The 21,928-nt window shown below is 35.6% G+C and overlaps 1 protein-coding gene across 7 annotated transcripts in view; it reads right to left on the minus strand.

Annotated features, from left to right (window-relative positions):
- Nucleotides 1–21,928, minus strand: part of LOC127873104 (S-adenosylhomocysteine hydrolase-like protein 1) — a 118,885-nt gene that overhangs the window by 34,493 nt on the left and 62,464 nt on the right. For 3 of the 7 annotated variants that reach the window (XM_052416720.1, XM_052416714.1, XM_052416721.1), the window contains exons 3-4: nt 5,272–5,333; nt 2,162–2,249 (exon numbers count right to left, since the gene is read on the minus strand). In XM_052416720.1, the coding sequence (XP_052272680.1) occupies nt 2,162–2,249; nt 5,272–5,333 (150 nt within the window). Of the gene's footprint in view, nt 1–2,161; nt 2,250–5,271; nt 5,334–6,551; nt 7,010–9,158; nt 9,421–21,928 lie in introns of those variants that run through there. The other 4 variants (XM_052416715.1, XM_052416719.1, XM_052416717.1 and 1 more) reach the window with 4 other exon arrangements.

Below are 21,928 nucleotides of genomic sequence, written 5' to 3' on the forward strand. Positions count from 1 at the left end.
ATTATCCCAGAGCGCAGCTCTTGTGTCTCTTTGTCTAACTCTGAGAGTTGTCACAGACTAGTAGATGCACTTAGATATAGGTGTCTTGTAATTAATAATGCAAATGTTCACATACTGCAAACCCATAGTTTTTACTTGATTACTGCTATTATAATGGAGAAGAAACAAGATATCGCCAAGCAATATGGTCCCCTACCGGTGAAACTCCACCATTGTCAGTTATTTTTCATATAGATTTGTTGCCATAGCAACCAGAATTCTTGACAAAGGAACAAAATGAATAGACGTGCATAATCTCCATATTGCCATCTGTCCATGTTTCAAGTTTAATGAAAAAATATGAAGGAACTTTAAAAGTTATTGCAGGATCCAGATAAGTGTGACGAACTGACAGACAGACTGACAGACAGAGCGCAAACCATAGGTCCCCTCCTGTTTCACCGGCAGGGTACAATAAGCATAAGACACTTCTTTCTAAAAAAATATCTTTTTTTTTAAATTGGGATTTTTTTTTACAATTTCACTTTGGGATCAGGTCTGTTTGCTTTCGGATGGGGTCCATTTTATAGCCTTTTTTTCATTAGAAGAAAACCCCCTGGACGTCATCTGCAGCAACCTGAACTCCAGAAGTATACAACATGATTATTCTATGATAATTGCATGCTAGCAGGAAATGTGTTGACAGGATACAAACACTCCACTTTTATTCTTGCTCATCACATTAGCAGCTGTTCTAAATTGTTATATAAGAACACTTGAAACACAGCCCAATGCAAAAATGACAACAAAAAAGGATAGAAGTTCCCAATATTGTCTCTCAAGTGTTGTTTGCAGTGACAGATGAACATATGGTTTCATGTATAATGGATAAAGGATGTTTAACTGAAATGTTTGAAGGCGTGACTTTAAACATAACAAGAGCTGTCAGAAGACAGCGCGCTCGACTTTTCGAGTGCTTGACAGTATAATGGGGAAATTGTTCATATTCAATAAGGTCAAGGTAATATAGTCATATTCTTACTGGAAGAGGACAATAATTGAAACATATTGATCGCTTATGTTTTAAGGAAGTTGTACATTATAGATGATTCTGAGTTCAGGTATATTTTCCACAATCTATTGAACATTTGTAAAGACATAAAACAAACTAATAAGATTATATTTCAAGTTTGATAGCAATAGCTTGGGTGTGATGGTTAGATGGTCTTTCAAAAATAAAATAATAAAAATAAATATTTGTTTTTTTACCATGTTTAAAAAAATCTTTGTGTGTGTGTGGGGGGGGGGGGGGGGTGGAGAGGGGGAATAATGTGGGTATGTGGACCAACCACAACCAACTGCAGCCAAAAGGCAATCACAATAAATATGAAATATGAAATCATGACAGTGTATGTAAATGACTGTAACCATAAAGCAGCTGTGCACACTCTGCTATTACCAACTCTTAAAATCTCTTTACATAACTGAATTATTTACCAGCATGTTACTGTATCAACTTACAGTATAATCACTGAAATTTCCCACCTGTAATAGATCTAGTCAGATATTTCTGGCATTTGCAGTACAGGCCAGATATCTGCCATAAGTATTTGGCACAAGCCTCACAAATTGTTGTCTGTAAATATCTTTGTGTTGTATACAAGTCTAGAGGTCTTAATTCTGTTGAACACAACAAATAATGGTTAACTTATAAGTCTGCTATATGACATGATTGTGTTTTATGGTAAGTATGCATGAGACAAATGTTGTAACCTTGACCTTCCTATGTCATTCATTTTTACAAAATGGTTTGGAGGGATGACCATACTGATGATAATTGACCGATTTATTGGATTTGTATTCAGAATCTCACCACGTGAAGCGCCATGTAACAGTAAACAAGCATTATCTGTCAAAAAAGAAGTCCAGGCTTTCCCAATGGCTAAATAAACTTACTGGATGACAGCCTGCTATTTTTTTCCATAATGCCTTCTAAGATCTATTCCAACAAAAACTGTTAATGTTTAATTATTGATTTTACTAGCGTGCATATATCCTGTCAATCAATAGTCTTGCCTGTCTCAATGGGTAAATACCTTGTAAATTAACACCTGTCCTATGGCCATTGTTTGAGATCTGAGACATTGATGCATATGTAACATGGTACACCTGTTAAACTCACCCTGCTCTGCAATCTCAATCTCCCTCCTGCCAAAGGCTGCATGGTCAATGTTCTTCACACAGAAGTCAGTGAACCCTTTGGTGTTTTGCTGAAAACATACAACAATGAAATCCTCTGTGCTTTGGGAAAAACGGGGCTTAATGCTTGTGTGTTAAGTGCCGTCCCCGATAATCCTGAGCAGTCAGCACAGGCTAATCAGGGATGACCACTTCTGCATAAACTTTGCTAAGAAGAGACCAAAAATACCATACAAGCGGAAAGTGTCGTGAATAATAAGCCTGAGTGGACAGCACAGGCTAATGTGGGACAACACTTGAGGCACATACATTAAGCCCCATTGTCATAAAGCAAGGCTCAGTACAACAATCAGCAGTCTGTGGGCACACCATCTCATGCTTGTAGTATAAGTCATATATATGCAGCACTGTTATAATTTTGAAGTGAAGGAATCAACATCTTTTTTTTTGTTAGTAAGGATCATTCTTAATTTTGACAAGATTTCTACGTGATATACAGGTAATAGGTCCTTTACACATTCCTAATATCGAATTCTGTTGGAAAGGCCTCCCTTTCAATTGACTTTTTTTTTTCCTACCTGGTTGTTAGGTTTACAAAAATCAAGAGGACCGTAAACAAAGAATATAATTTGTATGGCCTTAGCAAGCTATGTTGATTTGCATTATCATAAAGCTGAAGTTATAGTGATAATCTTTTTTTTTTAAGAAATAGAACATGTGAAGTTTACACAAAATATTATAGTAATATATTGTTTAATGGTAAAAGATGAATAATATTTTTATATCAATATTGAAATATGAATACTTATTTCTAACAATTTTATTTATCAACATAAATTTTGCTTTGCATGTGCAAATACTATATAGCAAACATTGAATTGCACAATTAAGGTCATCAAATGTTGCATGTTCTTATACCATTGGAAGGGGCCAAAACTGGGCCCCTCATCCCTTCAAAATGTCCTAGGGGAAACTTATGTTAGAATACAAAATACCAAATACATTTAACAATCACCATTTAGCCACTGGTCATAACATTTCTGGGATGGATGCAATGATTTTCTTAATTGAAAAAAAAAATCACTTTAGATCATTATCATATAAATGTCAAAGGAAATTAATTGAACCTGTCTTATTTCATCGAAGTTAACATAATTTATGAAGGGAAGCAATTAGAAGCAAATTTGAGTACCTATTGTTCAGGAAAATTGTGGCATTTATTAAACAAAACCTGTATATATCCATTGCCGTCATTGTGTATCAAAGTAAATGTGCTAAACAACATATTGTAGATTTGTTATATATATATATATATGATTCAAATTGGTACACAATAATTATCTCATGTTACATTTCTACATAGGATGAGTGATCAAACAGAAATTTGGTACATACTTGCCACTTAATTCGTATTTTGCAGAAAAGAATCAAATTATAAACTCAACTCAACTCAGTTTATTAAGTAAATAAAGGCTGTTGGCCCAAAATACACAGAATTTGACAAAATGTAACATATTATGTTTGTTGTTTCAAACTCATCATCTTAATACTAAAATATGTCAACATATTACATTGTGTTAATGATACATTTAAAATATATCAGCTTATTCAATTTTGTTCAAAAGATGATACACTTACAAACACAATTTCAGTAGTGTGTCATTATCTGTTTTGCTCATCAGATTATAAAAGTCATGTTCAGTATTTCCACCCATATACCAGTTATATAGAAATTCTCTACGGACAATGTCATATTTAGTACATTGAAAAAAACGCATGGTATTCACAATCAATAATAGACACATTTTTCTCGTTTAAACAATAATTACAAATTCTCAAATTATATGCAAGATGCAACTGCCTACCAATTTCAATAGTTAATTTGTGATTGGAGCATCTAAACTTGACAAAGAATGAAAGAATACTGTATCTTCGTCCAGGCATGTGTTCAGCACTTTAAAAGACACTAAGACAAAGCTTGAATATTACTAACCAAATGACCGAAAGTCACTGTGTTACAAAAAAAATCTGTACTTTAAAACCCTCATTTGATTGCATAAAAATTATGTATGAATTTTCTTAATGAGCGGGTCATCATAAAATACTATTGGTAAGATCTTAGAACAGTTCCATATCTCCTCTATGTAAATAGAATTGTAAATTCAATTAGAACAAACAGAAAGCAGAGGTACTTTGTTGATTACAAGACAGCCTTATTAACCCTTTGCATGCTGGGAAATTTGTCGTCTGCTAAAATGTTGTCTGCTGAATTTCAAAAAATTTCTTTGATTTTTTTCCAAAGAATACTATCAGAATTGCAAACAGTTTGGATCCTGATGAGACGCCACGTTCTGTGGCGTCTCATCTGGATTCAAACTGTTTGCAAAGGCCTTCAAAATTCGGTTCCAGCATTGAAAGAGTTAATGAGCATCACAACAGCCAACAGTGATCACTGGGAGTCATTGATAGCTGGATTCCAGTAGTAAGGATTCATCACAGATCTTTACTGCTGTATTATGCCCAAGGGCCACACTAGAAATGGCAAAATTAATCTTAAGAAAACTAGTTTGTTAAGCTTCTCAGACAGGTCCATTTTCTCCACAACTAAGCCAATTTAGGGCCTATATCAAATGGAAATCATTGTGTCATCTGATCTATTTGTAGGCATGGCAACAAATAGCAACAGCTAAATGTCAAACCCTCTTACATTAATAAGTGCTTGAGGAACAACTTATTTTTGGCTTGTAAACACTACTAAAGCAGTGAAAGGGCTTTTGTGATGCAGCTAATCAACCAATGAAGGTCAAGACTGTTTGAGCCTCGTTTTAGGAAAACTGGGCTTAATGCATGTGTGTAACGTGTCATCCCAGATTAACCAGTCCGCACACACTAATCAGGGACAAAACTTCCGCTTTTATTGAATTTTTCATGTACAGCAGGTCTCTTGGAAACTAAAATCTAGCGTAGGCGGAGGATACCATCCCTGATAAGCTGCGCCAACTGGACAAGCTAATCTGGAACAGCTATTTATGCATATGCATTAAGCCCAGTTTTCCCATAACAAGGCCGGTATGACGGCTAAGGAACTAGTACCTGTTGTTTCTCTCTCGGGTTGACATCATCTTCCTCATCAGAGGAACTGCCAGTGTAAGAGGCTGCAATAGGTTACATACAGGTATAAACTTTGAACATTCACAAATGCATAAAAAATATGCTCCTATTTCATGAATACTTCCATTCATACTTTATGCATTTAATTCTTGAATACATCCTGTCATATTTTATACCTATATTTCATTAGTATGTCCTGTAATATTTTATAATTTAATGCCATCAGTAAATGTCTAGCCATATTTCATGCTATCTTGTCATGAATACATCCTAACAGATGAACATAAAAATATAAAATATGCTTTTTATTATTTATAACACATGTAACATGGTTAATTCAACATAATATTACACATGCTTTAGTTACATAAAGAAATAATTTACAAACAAACATACCTTAATTATAATATAACAATAAATAAGCCAAGGAATTGCAGCATTCTCATAACAAAGAGGGCCATGACGGCCCTTAATCGCTCACCTGAATGACCAAATACAATCCCCACCCAGTTTTCATCAAGATAAACATTCTGACCAAATTTCATAAAGACTGGATGAAAACTGTGACCTCTATTGTCTACACAAGGTTTTTCTATTATTTGACCTAGTGACCTAGTTTTTTACCCAAGATGACCCAAATACAATCCCAACCCAGATTTCATCAAGATAAACATTCTGACCAAATTTCATAAAGATTGGATGAAAACTGTGACCTCTACTGTCTACACAAACAAATTGTTGACGGACGGACGGACACACACACGCACACACACACACAACAGACGCCGGACATCACACAGTAACATAAGCTCACCATGTCACTTCATGACAGGTGAGCTAAAAAGAGGAACATATCAACATCTTCATAATCCTACTTATTAGTTATTACTGACATTGGCCTAGCATAAATCTCCCCATTACAGCAGATTAACATTTCTACATAAGTACATTACAATTATAAGCATCATCTTAATATTTTTGGGGGATAAAACTTTAAACATAATAAATAGCCCACCCTTTTGTTCATTTGACCGATAAACAGGGCTTACTCTGCCATTGCCAAATTAGCCAAATGGCTACAAACATACCCATTTGGCTAAATTTAAAAAAACATCTATTTGGCAACAATATTTTCCTCCTAAAAGCAAAATAATAAACACATTATTGCAATGCTAAGGGTAATTGGCTAAAGACATTTTTTGGGGCCTGGTGAAGCCCAGCCCATAAAGGCAATGCACAGATCTATCAATATCAAAACTTACATAGCGAGTCTGTACTCCCGCCATACGAGCTGGCATTACTAGACCTTCTATCCACTTTACCGCCATCCAGGAACTGCTGAGTGACTCGCTTGTCAAGCTGTACACTATGCCGTCTATTTCCGGCACGGGCCTTCTTGATAAAATCCTCATCCGACAGGTTTCGCATTTTCTCCGGCGGGTCATATCCGTCCGCATTGGAGTCAGTTTTAGCGAGTAACTTTTTCGACAACATTGCTGCCTACCCAGAAAAGTTCCTTTAATCCTTATTTATAAAGCATTATTTTTGTGATAATGACTCCTAAGCCTTGCTTGTTGATCCAGAATATTCCTTTTATCCTCGTTTATTAAACATGACCATATTTTTGTTCAAGACTCGTTTCAGCCCTGCGCATGTTGTTCGTCACTCTTTGAAATCAATAATATAGGTTTGCTCTCCCTGAGCAGCTATCATAAATTACCTACGTTTCAATAAAAACATACAATACATCCACTGAGGTTTAACACAACAAGTACACTCATTTGAATTGGCTTTTGGTCTAAGACCTGCTTATTCTATGTTTAATGTATAATGACCTATACATTTATAATAATGTGCCGCTATATTCAATAACCTACTGTTCAATAAAAACATACAATACATCCACAGAGGTTAAACTCAACAAGTACACTCATTTGAATTGGCTTTTGGTCTAAGACCTGCATATTCTATGTTTAATGTAATAACCTATTCAACATTAATAATAGTGTGCAGCTAATTATTCAATAACCTATACTGTTCAATCAAAACACAATAAATTTACTGAAGTTTATCACAACTTGTACACTCATTTGATTTGGCTTTTAAATGGTCTAAGACCTGCATATTCTATGTTTAATGTAATGACCTATACATTAATAATAATGTGCATCTATATTCAATAACCTACTTTTCAATCACAACACACAATACACCCACGGAAGTTTATTACAGCAAGTACACTATATGGATTCAGCTTTTGTTTACAGACCTGCGTATTGTATCAGTAGCATAGATAATCTTAGTCAAATAACCTAATTAATATTAATGTGCACACCAATTAATAGTTAAAGGCTGAACTGTAAAGCTCACACCTCTGGCTCATTGGTTGGTAAACACAAATCAATATGTGTGCATTTAAATCATGGAAAAACCCATGGAATTAATTAAAATCCTATTATGTAAATTCTTAAATTTGCACCAGACACCTATAAACCATATTAAGGTTATCCATATCGCCCCATTGGTGCAAAAAGGTACCATGTGCCATTTAATTTCATTGGCATATGGCGCCTTTTTGCACTAATGGGGCGATATATTATATCGCCTCATTGTGCAAAAAGGTACCACATGCTTTCTAATTTCAATGTCACATGGTGCCTTTTTGCACCAATGGCGCTATATATATAGGTTTTCATAATAATTTAGTCAGTTGAACGTTTGTTCAGATATTGAAGGAACCTTACTACATAGCTTTACTTATACCTGCTTTTATTGTATTTTATCCTTGTTGAGATTGCAAGATTAAGAGGCTTGTGCCATAAATAATGGTATGCCTCATTAAATTGACGGAAGATAACCTAAGAAAATGATGTTTGCATGGCTGCTGAAGGTGATTGATCAGATGAAACAGCACAAGTCGCAGACAGTGTTAATTAAATCAATCATGCCTTTCAACGCTTTTGCAAATGCTGATCAATACAAAAGCAATCAATCAATACTCAGAGTTAATATATGCTGCTGTTATCAATTATAGATTGAGTTAGTTTAATTTGGAGTAAATATTTGTGCAAGTTTATGATAATTCAGTGGTGTGAAACCTGAAAATCAACTTTTCCTCATTCGAATCATTTTTAATCAAATAACAAGAAGGCCAGAGTCCCACAGTCACTCACCTGAGACTTTGCAGGACTGAACTGCTCTCAGCAACTTTTGAGATGTTTCTGAAACTGTTTTCATACTTGACCAAAATATCAAGTAGAGAGTTAAGGTTTTACAAGAGCGATATAAGGAAAGATTCTCCGCCCCCCTGGCGGCCATGTTTTTCAACCGACAGTAACCATTTTCAAATTCATCCCAGATATCAATAGAACAAAGTTTAAATTTCTGACCAAGTTTCATGAAGATTGGACAACAAAAGTGTCTTAATTGGAGTGTTTAAAGCCATATAAGGAAAAAAGCCCCGCCCAATTGCGGCCGTGTTTTTCACCAGACCCTAACCATTTTCTAACTCATCCAAAATATTATTCAAACATATGATCTACAAGTTTCATGATGTTTGGACAATAAATGTGACTTCTGGAGTGTTAACAAGGTTTTATTAAGCCATATATGAAAAAATGCCATGCCCCCTGGTGGCCATGTTCTTCAACTAACCGAAACCATTTTCGAGCTCGTCCAGGATATAATTGAGACAATTCTTCTGACCAAGTTCCATTAAGATTTTACAATAAATGAGGCCTCTAGTGAGGTAACGAAGCACAACACACAACAAACGACGGAAACAAAAGCGATAACAAAAGCTCACCATGAACACGTTGTGCTCAGGTGAGCTATAGAAGTTGACAAAACGACCAAGTTTTTGAACTAACGTTATCTAGTTTCAAACTTGTCTGAGGTACCATTCAAACAAATCTTCTGAACAAGTTTCCAGCCGCTTGGGCAATTAATCTTGCCTATCTAGTGTTCACAAGCTTAACATTGATGACACATGATTGACGAAAGACAGACGAATAGTGATTGCAACAGCTAAATTACAGTACATAGCCTTAAAGTGACCTTAAAAGAGTATTTGATAATTTTAATGAAAACTCAAGCAAATAAAATGTTTTAAACAAAAATGATAAAATATTTCTGCAACACACTGTCACTATCTTATAAACCTCACAAACATGTACCAGACAGAAAATCACAACTGAAGTGGTGTCAAATATAGACGAATATAGATAATCTTAAGACAATCCCAAAACAACCTAAGTGTTTATATAGAGATGTTTTGTTGATATCTTTAAGAGGCAAATAGATTTGGGTCAACAAATTGTGGATATTGTGTGTACATATATCAGAATTATCTTAACCAAAAATTGCCAACCTTGATCTGAAATTCAGGCATATTCTTGTATCTCTAGCCTGGTTTGTAAACTATGTCCCTCAGTGGAAAGAAATACCACAAAACATGGAATTTAACCCTGTACCACATAGATTGGTATTTTCACGCATTTGTCATCCCGTAGAAAGTTATATTTCATTTAAGACCTTTCTTACTAGATTCAAGTTTAAAAGGCTTCTCTCCAAACCTTATATACTGATGAGCAGCAAACAGCATAGACCGTGAACAGCCTGAGTAACTCGCAGGCTGTTCTGGTTTTATGCTGGTTGCAAAAGCCATTTTCACTTTGCTTCTTATGGGGGAAAGGGTTGAACAAAATACATTGTGCTCGCTGGCTGAAATGCCACCAGTCTGAGCACGATGCTGAACTAGAGCTTTGTCACAGATGTGACGAATACCCCCACATGCCGCATTGACACAGACTATTTTGCATGTTGTATTCACAAAAAACAGCGGACACCATGCTAAATGTTTAAAACGCACTAAGTGACCCCGTGACCTAGTTTTTGACCTGGCATGACCCATATTCGAACTTGACCTAGACATCATCTAGATACAACATCTGACCAAGTTTGGTGAAGATTGGATGAAAACAACTTGGATGAGAGAGCGTACACATGATACGGACCGACAGACCGACCAACCAACAGACAAGCTCACTCCTATAAACCCCTCTAAACTTCATTTGTGGGAGTTTAAAGACATTAACCTATAATACAAGATTAATGATAAATACAATATATCTGAGAACAATCATCCAGTTTTCTTGTTTTAACCATGACCTTTTAAATAATCTGTACTTGATTGACTTGAATGATTAAGGAATGCAAGATAGTTTACTCTTGATGTCCCAAAATGCTCTTACTGTAACAGATTTACATTGATAACCTAGTTGCTCAAGTTTTATTTTGTCCCAAAGTGCTCTTAATGTAACAGATAAAGTTGATAACCTATTTTTAAAAGAATGATGCCTCAACCTGTTACCTTGATAATTTATTTGTTGAAGGCTAATATTGAAATTGTTCATATTTATCATTTGTAGTAAGACTTAATGCAATGCAAAGAGATCATACAATCCTCAGATATTCTTGTTTAAAATGTATTTGGGATGACACTTTACCCACATGCACTTTACCCACATGCATTTAACCCCCTTTCCACAGAGCATGGCTTGCAGGAATAAAATGTTTAATGCTTATTATGGCATTTTGTAGGATGCAACTTTTACATCTGATGTAGCTCCTTATACCGTAATTACTTTTCGGACACTAAGTTTTCGGACACCCTCTTTTTTTAGCAAAAATCATTATTTTTTGTGACTCTTAATTTTCGGACATGCAAGTTTTCATAAAGTAGAGTAATGACAGTAAATTGCCCAGTGTATTTACTAATGTAACACCGCCCATACACATTTTCAATTTTGCCCTAATCCCCCATATATAATGGCCCCTAGAGGTGGCCCTAATCCCCCATATATTATCGCCCAGAGCTCCAGATAAGGGCTGTACAGCCGTACATACAGCTTTTTCATGAAGGTTTACGCATTTATGTTTATAAACTGGACGTACAATTACGACTTGAATATCCCTTTTACGCATTTACGAAAAAAATCTGGCCGTACCGATACGTCTGCGTCATCGCGGCGTGATTTATTGGTCTCTAACCTAACGGCCCCTTTTCGTTATTTAAATTACTGAAAAGTTGTTGACTGGGTTCAGTATTATTGTCTTTTCTGTCGCGTGATTTCTGGTTACTTGTAAACCCGTCAAAAAAATATGTCTGCACGCAAGGATGGCTGGCTAAACCGAAAGCGGTTAATAAAACACACTTTGTTGTCCTACAATGGCTACATACGGTCGTCTTACCATCCTGATATTCAATCTGTAAACCCAGGAAAAAGACATTCTCGCCCCGATATTAAACAATTTGATTGCATCGGTGGCTAAAAATGTGGCTTGACAATTAACTGCGAAAGCAATTATTCTTTTGAGATGAGACAGTGACATTTGTGTTCATTAACTTAGCTTACTAGTTGGCTTGTGTTTTCTTGTCAAGAAAAAATATTTAAATAAAGAACTAGTACTTAGTCATGAGTTTTAATGTGTAGTTGTATTTGCATCATAATTTTGAATGGAAAACCTAATAAAGTAACTGTTTAAGAAGCTAAGTATATTTATTATAATTGCTGCAAATGTTTCTGTAAAGGCAGTTCTACAGCCTTCAATATTCAAGAACACGGGTAGTACAGTACTACCTGTATTTTTGGATATGGTAGTACAATTACTAATTGATTTTCAGCATTACTCCTTGTCTTTCTGTCAGTGGCAGTACCGTTACTAATTTCACAAATCCTTATCTGGAGCTCTGATCGCCCCTAGAGGTGAGGACAATCTATTCAGCACACACCATGTCCAGCACAGTAATCAATCTTATGCTGCCACTCAATGTCAAGTGATACAACTTGAACATTAATTAGATATCAGGGGATAAGGATGATGTGAATATAATGTTTCTTCTATCTTCTTACAGTCTCACACAGAGTGGGCAATCACTTGAAAGTCAAGATGGTGACTCCATGTTGAGACAGTTTTTTTCGCCAATTTATACACTTAATTTCTTGTTTCATTTTTCAATGCTGCTCTCTTTCCAGCCATATCAGTAAGAAAGTTTTATATATATTGACTTTACTCGCTATGATTTTTCTATGCAGGAGGTGTAATTTTGTGAACCCGCTAGAAACTTGCGAATAGCGAGTAAAGTTGAGATATACATAAGAGCGAATATTATTCCAAAATAAACAATTATCACTTTCTTGCTAATATGGCTGGAAAGTGAGCGGCATTTAAACAATAATAAAAGCAATCAAGTGTTTAATGGCTAAAATACTTGTCTCGGCATGGACGTCACCATCTTTACTATCACATAATTACCCCCCCTTGTCAAAAAATAACCCACTTTCAAACCAAAACACACTTAAACCAACATAAAACTGTGTTTTTTCTGAGTTTTTCTTAGCAGAAGTTGGTTTTTGCTAATAAAAGTGAGTTTTATGTGCGCTAAACTGTGCTTAACTGAGTTTAAAGTTGGTTATTTTAAGAAGATGTGTGTTTAAGCGAGTTTTTTTCAGTAAGAAGTTGGTTTTTTGTGTGTCAAAAGTGAGCCTTTTTATTTATGAGTTGGTTTATGTGTGTTTAAGTGTGTCTTTTTGTTTTATAAGCGAGTCTTTTACAACAGAAGTTGGTCTTTTTTTTAAACAGAAGTGGGTTTAAGCAAATTTAACTTGGTCTTTTTGTAAATAAGTTGAGAGCTGCAACGAGGCTTAAAGACTCACTTTAACACACTATTCAACAAGTTGGTCTTTTGTTTATTAATATAACTCATCAATGAAACAATAATTCTTCAACTGGGTCTTTGTTTGATGTTTATAGCCATAAATAAAACAAGTCAATTGTAAAGGGGCTTTTTTTACAGCTTGTTTGCCATTGTCCGTATTGTACATTTGTGTGCTCCCCATAATTTTTAGGAAATATTGGATGAAAATGGCTCTTTCAGAACATCACAGGTTCACAGATGGACAACAAGTATCACTGACAAAAACTATAACAATGGTCAAGCTTAGTTTTATACATGAAAATGAAAGAGTTTGTGTTTCACTTTGAATTTTTTCTTTATGTTTGTGTTTATTATAAACAATATCTTATGATTGTTTTATGTCTTAATTTTTTATTTTTTTTAAACAATCTCATATGATTGTTTATATTTGTTTAAAACAGTATTTACTTGTTAAATCTGCATATTTAAATAATTATGGTATTGGAAACATTATTTTGGAAATAATCTATTTATTTTTGTACATAAGTTATGCAAGATTTTGATATTTGCATATGATACCATCATATCCATTTTCTTAATTTGCAATAAAATAATAAAATGCCAAACATGACCTGTGTTACATAAACTGTCAACAAAATAACAAGACAATACCTAAAACCACCCTTATTTCACACCACTAACAATAAACAGATAACAATCTGTCAGGCATTCAGAGCTAAACAGGGTACTGATTATCTAGGGGTAGATAAGGCTACTGATGGGGTTTGCCTAGAGATAAGGCTGTGTGGAATAAGATATAAGGCTTTTGATTGGCTATTGCACTGAGGAAGTTATCTTTTTGAAAACAACAACTTTTGAAAAACAAGCTGGTGTCAGCAACTGAATATGGTATCCGGAGAAGTGCCCCCCCGGAGAACTGCCCCCCGGAGAACTGCCCCCTTATTTTAAAGGTGGCGGAGAGGTGCCCCCCCATCAAATCGGTAGGGGCGGAGAACTGCCCCCCTGTCAGAATTTAGTAGGCGGATATCTGCCCCCCCATCAAATCTGTAGGGGCGGAGAACTGCCCCCCGGTGTCATATTAGTTATTAGTTACGTAGTGAAAACAATACTTACGGGTAATTTTACGTTATCGCCGTACACATTTTATCCGGTAACAATTTAATTTCAGTACAAGTATATTACCATTTATCGAACTGAATAACACAAATTGTCTAGAGGTATGTGATAATACTGTTTAAGGCCCTTGGTACGCATCTGCACCACTCACTATACATGAATGCCCTGTAAAAGTCGTGTTTTAATAAGAGCGCGAAACATAGTCGAGATCCACACAGGAAACGCGTGCGTGTTAATACTGGCAATGTGTTGCAACTAAATATAGACGTGCAACTCGGTACTTATGGAGGAAAAGTTACATCGGAATTAATTTACATTATAAAGATAGTATTGACCCATGGAAAAAAGTTAATTGACATATAAAAAAGTAAATTAATAGGCAAGGCAAAGGCAATAATTTAGCTGACTTGAAGAAAAAAATGAAGTGAAGTTGAATTTATAAGCAATTTATTTATGTTGTTTAGTTAATTCATGTCTTCTAGCACCTTATCCGTCGGTAGCATCGCCAGACCGTCGAGTCGTCCGCAGTTTGCATTTTGAGCAGATCATGTCGACATGCCAAACAAACAAAATCGGTAACAGTTGCTTTAATTAGCAGCTAATAAGGCAGACAGAGAACTTGTTACCGTTAACGATAAGTACCGCGATCTTTTAATCTTTGAATTGGTAGACCGGACCGACCTTAATTGTTAAGAACTTGTTAGCTTTGAATAAAGCCGCATACGGGTTTATTATATTGAACCGTCCAAATCCGTAATTGGCGAAAACAAACAAATAAATTATTGTTTTCAGCTGGCATAAGGATGAATTAAATTGCATGCTAATTGTTTGTTTTTATTACGGGGAAAATATCAAATAATTCAGCCGCGAAAACTTTTTATTAGCAAAAAGTTATTTGTTTTTCTTTGTTCACATTGACGAAAATCACGTGATTATAAAGTTGGCGACGTGACGACGTCCATGCCGAGGTAGGTATTTTATGCCGTTTTAAAACTTATTACTTGTACAACTTTATATTACTTTTGACATTTCACTCAATTTCCATACATAATAGCAAGAAAGTTACTGGCGTTATTGTCATTATAATACTCGCTTTATATATCACCGCTATTTCTTTAATTAGGGGGCACTTCTCCGGGTCATCAATTCTGACAGGGGGGCAGTTCTCCGCCCCTTATTAATCAGCAGGGGGGCAGTTCTCCGCCCTATACAAAAACAGTGAGGGGGCAGTTCTCCGCCCAGTGAAAAATCTTTGGGGGGGGCAGTTCTCCGGGGGGGGCACTTCTCCTAGCCACTGAATATTGAGCTAAATTTAATTCAGCAACATTAATATAAAGAAGTGAAAGACTTATAATGGTAGTGTAAAATGTCTTGAAATTCTGTCAGCATGAAGTATTGTGTGATGAAAACAATGTGTTTTTTACTGCAATGTGGAAATCAATAATAAGTTGGTTGGAAAGGAGGTTGAACTGCCTGATGTTGTTTTTGGAATACTGAAGAACAGTTTTAACAGGTTTGTATTGTGATTTCTTCACCCCTTTTTTTATTTAGTTTATTGAATTAATTATGATCATTATCATATTTATGTATTGTCACTGGGAAATGTAAATGGATAAGTTATTGTATTGCAATTTAAAGGATAAACAACACATTTTGAAGCAAAAATAGATAAACTTACACATGAAAAAGTGTAAATGTTGTGTACAGTGAATAATTATGGTTGTGTTTCATGGTTATTGTCATCTAAAATTTTATTTATATCTATTTCTGGTTATTACTGAACGGATTTCTTTCCCTCTTACTTAATTAGAACTTATATATTTTAATTTTGAAGGTTAAACTCTTGCCACAAGGCAAAATTGACATCGATGGGAAGATCCTTTGGAAAGAATATGCATCATCGCCTGCCTGATGTATGGACTTTTCAACCTGGTTTTTACCCTGCACAAGCTGGCAAACTTGAGGGGAACAAGAGTGGGAAAACCTCGCCCTGTCATTGACCAAGAAAGCTCGATTTGTTGAGAGGTAAACTATACAGGTTACTGCATTTACAATGCCACCAGACCACACAGCCAAATGAGACCACGCATCTTGGTACATTTTCAAACTGCATTTTCTACCAAACGCAATTTCTTTTAATAATTGATGAAAAGTGCTAAGTCACATGTGATCACGGGATTAAAATTTCAAAAATAAACAAACAAAAACAACAAGCAAATAACTTAAATTTATTATTATTAAAGCAACAAGATTACCATAACAGCAATATTTCATAGTTAAGTGGAACAAAAACATAACCAATCGACATGTTTGAAGAATGCCTTGCCCTTTTGAAAGTGATATGGTATTAATCCTTTGCAGATCAACTGGCATAAGAGATGCTCAAGAGGAGAAGGACACAAGCAGCATCAATGGTACAACTACATGTCGCTCCAACGCCCGCTTTCCAGGTCTCTACCAGCTGCTTTCCAGGTCCCTCCACCCGCCAAGATCAGGTCTAGGTCCCTGCACTGGCTGCTTTCCAGGTCCCCTAGCGGTCAAGGTCTCTCCAGTAGCTGCTGTGCAGGTCCCAACACCGTATGCCGTCAAGGTCTCTCCATAAGCTGAAATCCAGGTTCCTCGTTCCACTGCGGTTCAGGTACCTCCAACAGCTGAGATCCAGGTCTCTGCAGCAGCTGCGGTCTAAATACTCCACCCGAAGTGGTCCATTGCGGTCAAACTTTTGCTTTAAAATCTTCCATAAATGTCTATTATTTTATAATGTATTGTAAAAATAATCTGTTTGTATTAATTTGCGGTGTACTATTTTTGTCATATAAACATAATTTTCGTACACATTGTGTTTCTTTCCCTTTTAACCACATTGGGCTTATAATGAACTGTTGTTATTGCTTCACAAAAACCATTTTTTCTAGAACATATCAGTCCAAAATTATTTTTTTTCACACTGCAAAATCCCACAAAAGGCTCACAAAAAACCTACTTTCTTAAAAAAAACTCACTAAAACACTGTTAAAACCCACAAAAATCAACTTACCCAAACCCACAAATTGCTTTTGTTTTTTTCACAGATAAAATACTGTTAATAACTAGGTTTAAAGCGAGTTAAAAGCATGTTTTCACTGTGAAAAAAACTAACAAAGGCTTGCTTTCAGCTCACTTTTCGCTCACTTAAAAACCGTGTTTAGCCTGCTTATAGCTCACATAAAAAACACACTTTTTACCCACTTAAAACCAACTCCACAGACAGAAGTTGGTCTAAGCATGTTTAAAAAACCTCAAAAAAACCAACTTGTAGAAAATTATACTCACTTTAAACCCACTTAAGATGGTTAAAAAACCCACTATGTTGGTTTAAAGCGAGTTAAACCAAGATTTAACTCAGAAAAAACCAAGTCGGTAAGCTAAAAAACCCAGTCGGTAAGCTAAAAGCGTGTCTGAAAAACCCGCTTTTAGCACAGTGCAAATGCCGCAGAGTTAAACACAGATGCCTGAAAAAAACTCACTTTAAACCCACTTAAGACGGTTAAAAAACAACTATGTTGGCTTTAAGCGAGTTAAACCAAGATTCAACTCAGATAAAACCAAGTCGGTAAGCAAAAAGTGTGTTTAAAAGACTCGCTTTTAGCTCGGTGCCAATACCGCAGGGTTAAACCCAGTTTAAAACTGGGTTATAACCGGATTTTGCTCACTTTTTTGACAAGGGCCCTCTGAACAGGTGCCCCTATTAACTTAATCTCTTTTTTTCAGCAATTATAGATAAGTTAAATCAATTAACATAAAAAGCTCCCCAATTTACATTAAAGAGTTGATAATCACCAAATAAATATTATAAGGATCTGGCACGAGTTGTCATATCATACCATATTTTATTAAACGAGTTCAGGAATTTTGTTAGTAAGCGAGCCTTTGGCGAGAATTTCCGGGACGAGTTTAATAAAATATGGTATGATATGACAACAAGTGTCAGATCTTTTTAATCACATGCTTTTAAATGAGCAAATTGAATAAATATTCATGCAAACATAATGATAAATCTCGAATATTGTTTATATTTTCTGCCTCATTTGGAAATTGCCTCGGCTTTTATACAAAGCTAAATAACAAAATGCGCTTGGTCAATAAACAAAAACTAAGCCGATGAAAACGCTAACAAATGTTGTATTACACATGTGTAATAAAAAAAAAATAATGTTATGGTTGTATTCCATTGGAAACAGGGTATAGCATGTTATAAATCCATATACTTATTGATTTTTTTCTTACTTTAATACTCATTAGCAAAATGATCAGAAAGCAAAAACAAACAATTTAAGTGTTAATTTACAATAGTTTTATCGAAAGAAAAGAAACACTATAACAAAAGAGAATGAAATTTAAGCGACTTGTTCACAATTTAGCAAAATGACAAGTTTCAGAAATAAATATCAAAGATAAAAAAGAATGCATGAATTTTATTCCAAAATGCACAAATTAACAGTCCTTAACTAACCCCCCGTTCTGCCAGAGCTGCGACTTTATGACGATCATCCCGATCAAGCCACGATATGAAAAAGGTTTGGATCAGGGCGGATCCATGCCGATCGGAGTCTAAATCGAGCAATTTGGCAAATTATGGTCTTCATTAATCGACTGTACTATGATGCCCCTACATAAATACACCAAATATTGTTGGCGTAGATCCTGCTATGTTTGTTTTGAGCATGTTCAAAATAAGCGTGGGGAGAAAGTAGAGCTCTCTGATCATGAAGACTCTACAGCGATCATACTGCGCTTATAAAGACTCCACTACTTTTCTCCTGCGATTTGTCACGATTGGCCTTGTTTTCGGCCACGCTTTTATAGAAGTAGAAGCGGTGTCTATGTGTGAACGGCGAGTAAGACAAACCTATAGAAATCGGAAAAAGAATACAATTTGCAACACTTTTCATTTACAATTTAGCAAAAACATATATAACCAATACTATGTTTACACAACCTTACAAATTCGTAAACCTGTGTGGTGCAGTGGTACTCAGCAGCGTAAGCTTTTGCCTTTAAAGGTCCAGGGTTTAAACCCCATACCATGAGGCTCATTTTTTTGCGATTTTTCTTTTTCCTTATTATTAAAAGTATATAAAAATATGCTATAGTTTTGTAAGTAAATTCATTAAATGAATTTTTTATGACTACGAAAATGTTGTTCAAGTCTCTTTAAAACTAATAATGTTCAAAATTACATTGATAATTTCTTTACATAGTGACACCATTTTATAAGCCTAATATAATTACTATAAGGGACAGACAGGAAGTCTTATTTGAATAATGATTTTATAGAATTTCCATACCAAAGCTTTATATATGAAATATGCAAATGTTATATCAAATTCCCATACAAATTCAAATAGGTTCACTTATTATGCAAACCCAGTTTGAAATTTCAATGTCCTTCCTGTGATTTGGCACCTGACAAAAGGCATAAAGTACAAAATTGGCCCGATTACCAAAATGTCTCAGAACACCATTATGGAGCACAGTTTTTAGACATCAATCTTTTTTTTTAACTCTCCAAGTAAACTTATTTCTGAAACTACATTTCTCTAAATTTGAACAGCATGTCCATGATGATTTTATCCATCAAATTCAAGCTAAGACTTCCATTGGCCATTAGAAATTCATTAGTCAAATTTAGTTTAAACCTATTTTTTTCAGCTCGATTGCTTTGAAAGCCTTATGCTTATTGAAACGCTCTCGAGTCCGTTTCCTGGGCCTAGAACCAGTACTTGATGTCTAATAAGGAGATCTCAAGAGCTCCCACAGTGGGGATCAAACGCATGACCTCCCTGTCGCTAGTCGGACACTATATCCAGTACACCATGGTGACCTTAGAAATTTATTTCCGCAGGATATAAAAAAGAGATGATATGAATTCCAGCAATGTTTACACAATATTTTCCAGGCAATAAGTCGCATCTGCTGACAAAACGCTATTTTGCTAAATTCAGCCACTTGTAAAAACACTATCAGAATATATATACCCCATAAACTATAATGAAATATTGCCAACTTATTTCCTTCCAAAGATTTCAACATATAGATATAACACCAAAGGATCAAAATACAACAAGACTATAGCCAAGCAATAGTTTTTGACCCGGCTTGATCCATATTTGAACTTGACCTAGACATCATCTAGATACAACATCTGACCAAGTTTGGTGAAGATCGGATTAAAACAACTTGAATTAGAGAGTGGACACTTAATATGGACCGACAGACCAACCAACAGACAGACAAGCTCACTCGTAAATACCCCCTTAATTAAACCTCGTTTGTGGGGTTATAACAGTTGTACCTGATGAGTTTATTACTCAAAGACCCCTAAGGTTGCTGACCTTACTTTTTGAGGAACTTGACAGTTGTGAGCATCTTCATGATTCTGCATAAAGGTTCAAACTTCCAGATTGTTTAAAATGTTTTACCATAGTCACAGGAAACTTGCAACCCAAAGGTGGCCATGTTTTCAATCCGACAATAGCCATTAAAAAACTTTTAAACAAAGTTGGTATTCAACCACTTAATTACATAACATGCTTAATAAACAAGAAACCGTCGGAGGGGGGTGATGCTCTCCAAAGTTTTTTTTTGTCACAATATTGCACTATATATTCAGATAAACGGAAACGTCTTGAGGGGCATAACTTTGGACAAAATAATATGATGGATGGTTTAGCAACTTAAAAATGTCAAAGGGCCATAACTCTCTAAATAAATCATCTAACCAGAACCCAGTAATAACATGCACATCTCCTCAAGGTAGTTAAGCTTCCCATAAAGCTTTATTCATTGAAGTCCAGTCAGTAGTTGGGGAGAAATAGCCTGGACAAGAATTGCAGTATATGTACAGTTTATAGAAAATTTCAAAGGGCCATAACTCTGTGAACAATCATCCGACCATAACCAGCTGATAATGCATATCTCCTGTTGGTAGTGAAGCTTCCCATAAAGTTTCATTGAATTCCCATGATAAGTTGCTGAGAAATAGCTCAGACAAGAATTGCACTATATGTACAATGGAAAATTTCAAAAGGCCATAACTCTGTGAAAAATCATCCGACCAAAACAGACTGATAATATGCAATTCTCCTGTTGGTAGTGAAGCTTCCAATAAAGATTCATTCAATTCCTGTAATTAGTTGCTGAGAAATAGCTCAGACAAGAATTGCACTTATATGTTCAATAGAAAATTTCAAAGGGCCATAACTCTGTGAAAAATCATCCGACCACAACTCGCTGATAATATGCACATCTCATCTTGGTAGTGAAGCTTTCCATAAAGTTTCATTGAATGGTCATAAGTTGCTGAGAAATAGCTCAGACAAGAATTGCACTACAGTACAGCCAAAGCGGCACAAACATAATCCGCGGCTACGCCACAGCCAGATTATTAGTCCGCGGCGGCAGAATCGTGTGTTCACGCCGCGTATTGCCGTGGCAATCGGCATCGATACGCGCAACGACGCCGAGTCTGTATTAACCTTGCGTACTTTCGCGGAGTAAATCTGCCGCATACGTATGCGGCAGATCGAGTGAAAAGTTATCCACCTACATGTACATACATGTATGTGTAGCGTAAAATTAATTACGCGCAACTGTTTATGTTTCGTTCGATTATCATTACTAAATTTGTAATCCGAAACACAAAATTATGCAGACATGTAGAATGTCGTTTGTAAAGTTTGGGTGTATTTTGTGTTGTATAAATACATGAGCATCACGTCAGGCGTAAATCGCGTGTTCAGTGGAAAAAAAAACGCCCCGATT

Source organism: Dreissena polymorpha, chromosome 3 (genome assembly GCF_020536995.1).
Source record: "Dreissena polymorpha isolate Duluth1 chromosome 3, UMN_Dpol_1.0, whole genome shotgun sequence".
Taxonomy (NCBI): Eukaryota; Metazoa; Mollusca; class Bivalvia; order Myida; family Dreissenidae; genus Dreissena; species Dreissena polymorpha.